This window comes from Austrofundulus limnaeus, unplaced genomic scaffold (genome assembly GCF_001266775.1).
Source record: "Austrofundulus limnaeus strain Quisiro unplaced genomic scaffold, Austrofundulus_limnaeus-1.0 Scaffold201, whole genome shotgun sequence".
NCBI lineage: Eukaryota > Metazoa > Chordata > Actinopteri > Cyprinodontiformes > Rivulidae > Austrofundulus > Austrofundulus limnaeus.
This window is the reverse complement of record NW_013952603.1, coordinates 231,994-235,882: the sequence shown is the minus strand read 5'-3', so window position 1 is coordinate 235,882 and position 3,889 is coordinate 231,994. Positions and strand designations below refer to the sequence as shown.

Below are 3,889 nucleotides of genomic sequence, written 5' to 3'. Positions count from 1 at the left end.
ATATATATATGACATAAATCTGTTTTTGAAAATGTAAAACAGCAGCTTTTCACGGAGGCAACAGATATTAATCAAGGCCTTAATTAGAAAAATGTGCCCTCAGACCTTTAAAATAAAAAAACTTTAATCTATCTGAACACAGAGCCTGACGTTCAAGTTTTAATGTAAACGTTTATTTTCATGCTTCTTCAGCAGAGTCACGGCTCCTCCACTTCCTGCTTTGAGGCTTTTTTTTAAATTGAAATAAAATGTATAATTTTTTACCTTCACTTGTTCCAACCAGAGCTTTTGTGTTAAGATGTAAAGATTTTTTTTTTACATAACATCAGACGGGCTGTATAACCAGTGCCATAAAGACATGATTTTTGTTACGAGCAACTTATTTTTGTACTTACTGAAGAACTTTTATGCAATACCACCGAAACTATTGCAAATTCAAGGCTTTATTTCCTTTACGATGGAAACTTTCTCAGACTCAGAGTGTTTTCAGTGTCAACATTTATCATTAGCTGTAAAAAAAGAACATTGATGACCATAAATATTAGCAGTGGCAGGATGACTGGATTATTTTTACATTCTGGAGACTTGCCTCAGTCGCACTCTGTTCAGCAGAATCAGTGCGTCTGGTTGCTTTTTATTGAGCAAAACCTAAAAACAGGGTGGATATTCATCAAAGACGTGAYGTTTGAACGCTCTGTGACCTTCTGTTAGTGACCTTATCACATCTTTGAGTTTGCACACTGATCCTGTGCTTTTCGTCAGTCTTGTTCTCCAAAGATGTTGTATCAAAGCATGTTTCTGGTTTTTATTGGATCGATGTAAAGTTTCCTGTGAGAAGCACACCTGCAAGGGTCCAACTRTCAGTGTCCTGTATTTTTCTAATGTACAAAAACGCTATAATATCCCACCACTGAATCTGTTAATRTGTGTATATGTGTGGAAAAAAGATGGAGATGTTTATTCAATCATAGTTGACAAATCTTTCAGTGTCGTCTGCAAGAGGTCGTGTAAAGTTGTTTTTGGATTTGTGAAGCTGGATTCATACAGGAAGTCATTTTTACACTCAAACCCTTAAATTTAGAGGCTGAGATGAGAACAAAAAACAACGTTTCCTGTTTAAATCCAGTTGAAATGACGAAGCCTTTCTCTTTGTATCGTTTGTTGCGATTCATACATTTGAAAAACAAAGAATGCAGATTATCTATGTGCCACAGTACTCTCAGAACTAAAATGTATTATGAAATAAATAAAAATTTGCAAACTTCTTCTTTTTTTTTTAATTGTGCACCTACAAAACCAAACGAGCTTCATCACACATCCTCATTTATTCATCAGTACAGAACATTCTTTATGTACAGATAGAAGAAAATGGAAAAAAAAAAACTGAAGACACAAGTTTGYAAACTGGCGGCGAGGACAACCCCTCATGGTATCCAGTCCCTGTCCTCTCCATCCAGTCCTTTTCCCAGGTTCTCCTTGTTTCTGAGGCTGTTGAGCAGCAGCTCCAAAGTCCTGACGACGGACTGCATCTCCCTGCTGTCCAGCGCGTCCACGCCGCTGTGCCTCTTCCCAAAGCGCCCGATGGGCCTCACCCCGCGCCCCACGTACCAGAAGGGGTCTATCTCTGGACCTGGACGCCACACAGAAACACAGGAAGTGATCAAAGTGTCCATGTCACAGGGTTGCACATATTTTAAATGACAAATTGGCGAAGCGTGATTTCCTTTTTATCGTGACGAGAAAAGAAGAGGCTCCTTCTCTGACTCGACCTTCACTGCAGAGCTCAGTTTGAGTGAATTTCAACATCATTTCAAAAGAMAACCTGTGAGCTTCGTTCAGTTAGGATTACCTTATTTCTTATTCAGGAAACTTTGAGTCATTTCAACTCTTGACAGGTTTTCATTGTATTTGATTTGTTTAATATTTGACACTTTAGCAATTTTACCAAATGTTTTATTAATATGCACCAAAAACACAAAGTATTGCTGATATTGTTTAAGATGAACAAAATAAAGAATACTTTAAAAAAAGCAGGTCTGTCAAACCATGTAAAGAGCATAAATGTGAACTTACTGTTATAAAAAAATAGTAGTGAACTTTTTTTTTGTACTGATTTGGAGCAAAATAGTGTTAACCTTTAATTCAAATAGTTTTTTTCTTATAAAACAAACAAGAAAACAAAAACATCCTGTTTTCAAGCATGAAACGAATTTGATTTGAGTCAAAAACTACAAAAAACTTGTAAAAAATCACGTAATTTTACTTGCAGATAACATGTTTCTAATAATGTGGATTTAGACAAAAACACGTGCAAAAATCACATCATGATTACCAATGAAATACAAGTTTTGCACATTTTCAGTGGATTCATTAAAAAACACAAACGTCACATGTGGAAAATCATAGGATTTAGTAAAAACTCATCAAATGTGAAACAAGTTTTGTGTTTTTCATGTAAATTTGGGAACATTTTCTGTGCTCCTGTGGTTATTTTATAAAATCACAAGCAAAAACACGGTAAATTTCTGTTCTGTTCTTCTTTTTTCAATGCATGATTCAATAAAGTGCTCAAAATGTGCTCTGCACAAAAATCTGTAAAATGATTAAAATGTGCWTTTATATGCTTTAAATCTCATATAGGCTATAATTAGAATAAAAGCCTCCAAGTTTAAACGCTTTAAAAGACTAATATAAAATATTTACAGACAAACTGGGAGAAAAATTAATTCGCTTTTGTAGAAGCTTTTCATCCTTTTGAGTCTTTTAACTTTTCCCAGTCTGCTCATGAAAGATTAATCCCAGTATAATCCTAATCCCTTACTTCTGTTGTCGACGTTGTGGACGATGTGGAAGTCGTGCTCCACCGTGGTGCTGTGCGCGCGGCTCAGGCTGCAGGAGAGGAAGAGGAGCAGCGCCACAGCCGCGGGCAGCCAGCGGCTCGTCAGGACGCAGTGCCGCCGGACATCAGCCTCCCTCCCGGGCAGCATTGCTGTGGAGTCGGGCAAGGCACTGAGGGAGAACCAGAACCAGAACCACCGAAACAAAACTGAAGTTAGTCAAACAATTAGAGGCATCTTTGATTTGCACTTAACTGGAGTCATTAAAACCATGCATGAAACTCACCCTGAACTTTGGTAACAGGCTGAACTCAGCTGATGGAGGTCTGGGGTCCTTTTAGAAGAGCAGGTGTGCCCCCCAGCTTTTATATGATGCTTGTGAGGTTGAACGGATGATGATGAGTCAAGGACGTCAGTCTCTCTGATCCCAGACTTACAGCACGCATCACCCCTCCTCCCTTCCCTCCCACACTCTGAAGCCCCTCATCCTGATGGAGGAAAACCCGCGCAGGTTTGACGTCTGTCACGCAGCAGAGCAGTCCATCCACCAGCCAGTGACACGGGGACAACTTTAAATTAGCGAACATGGGGTGACCCGGCAGCACCAGTGGGCCTGTCAGACCCGGAACCGATGTGGGGGCGTGTTCCATCAATCAGTTTGATCACAAGGCAGCAGGTGTAAGCTGCAGAAAACACCTTCTTAATGCAGCACAACTTAGATTTATTTAAAAATAAAATTGATGGGATGCATATTTTATTTCAGGAAAGACGTTCAGACAGCATCTCATTATGAGAAACAAGGAAGTTGTGAACAACAGCCTACATGCCATGGACATCCGGTCCAACACTTGATGCCACTCCCAACACTTCCGGTTCACGGTCAACACAGGCTGTGTCCAAAACAACAGGCCGGGTCCTCCGGAGGACCCAGACTACCCGGTCGAGGCGGGCCGCGTCCTTGGTAGACCGGGAAGACCGTTGGTTACGTATTGTAACCCCAGATTCTATGAGTGTAAGCTCCGCCCTCTAAGGCTATCGCAGATGGGTACCCC

At 40.2% G+C, this 3,889-nt stretch overlaps 1 protein-coding gene across 2 annotated transcripts; it reads right to left on the bottom strand.

Annotated features, from left to right (window-relative positions):
• Positions 1-227: 227 nt before the first annotated feature.
• LOC106524790 (uncharacterized) lies at positions 228-3,688 on the bottom strand. 2 transcript variants are annotated; one of them, XM_014018762.1, is made up of 3 exons: positions 3,124-3,688; positions 2,822-3,046; positions 228-1,630 (listed from the first exon to the last, which is right to left on the bottom strand). In XM_014018762.1, the coding sequence occupies exons 2-3, from the start codon at positions 2,985-2,987 to the stop codon at positions 1,425-1,427; spliced, it is 372 nt and encodes a 123-aa protein (XP_013874216.1). In that variant the 5' UTR covers positions 2,988-3,046; positions 3,124-3,688; the 3' UTR covers positions 228-1,424. The 2 variants fall into 2 exon arrangements, with proteins under 2 accessions (XP_013874216.1, XP_013874215.1); XM_014018761.1 differs by having other exon boundaries at positions 2,822-3,009; positions 3,124-3,687.
• Positions 3,689-3,889: the final 201 nt, after the last annotated feature.

What these genes read in the sequence shown, in the direction of transcription:
- LOC106524790 (XM_014018762.1), bottom strand. Translation starts at nt 2,987, where the DNA reads ATGCTGCCCGGGAGGGAGGCTGATGTCCGGCGGCACTGCGTCCTGACG. An exon ending in CCACAACGTCGACAACAGAA is followed by an intron (nt 1,631 to 2,821) that starts GTAAGGGATTAG and finishes TGTGGCGTCCAG; the next exon opens with GTCCAGAGATAGACCCCTTC.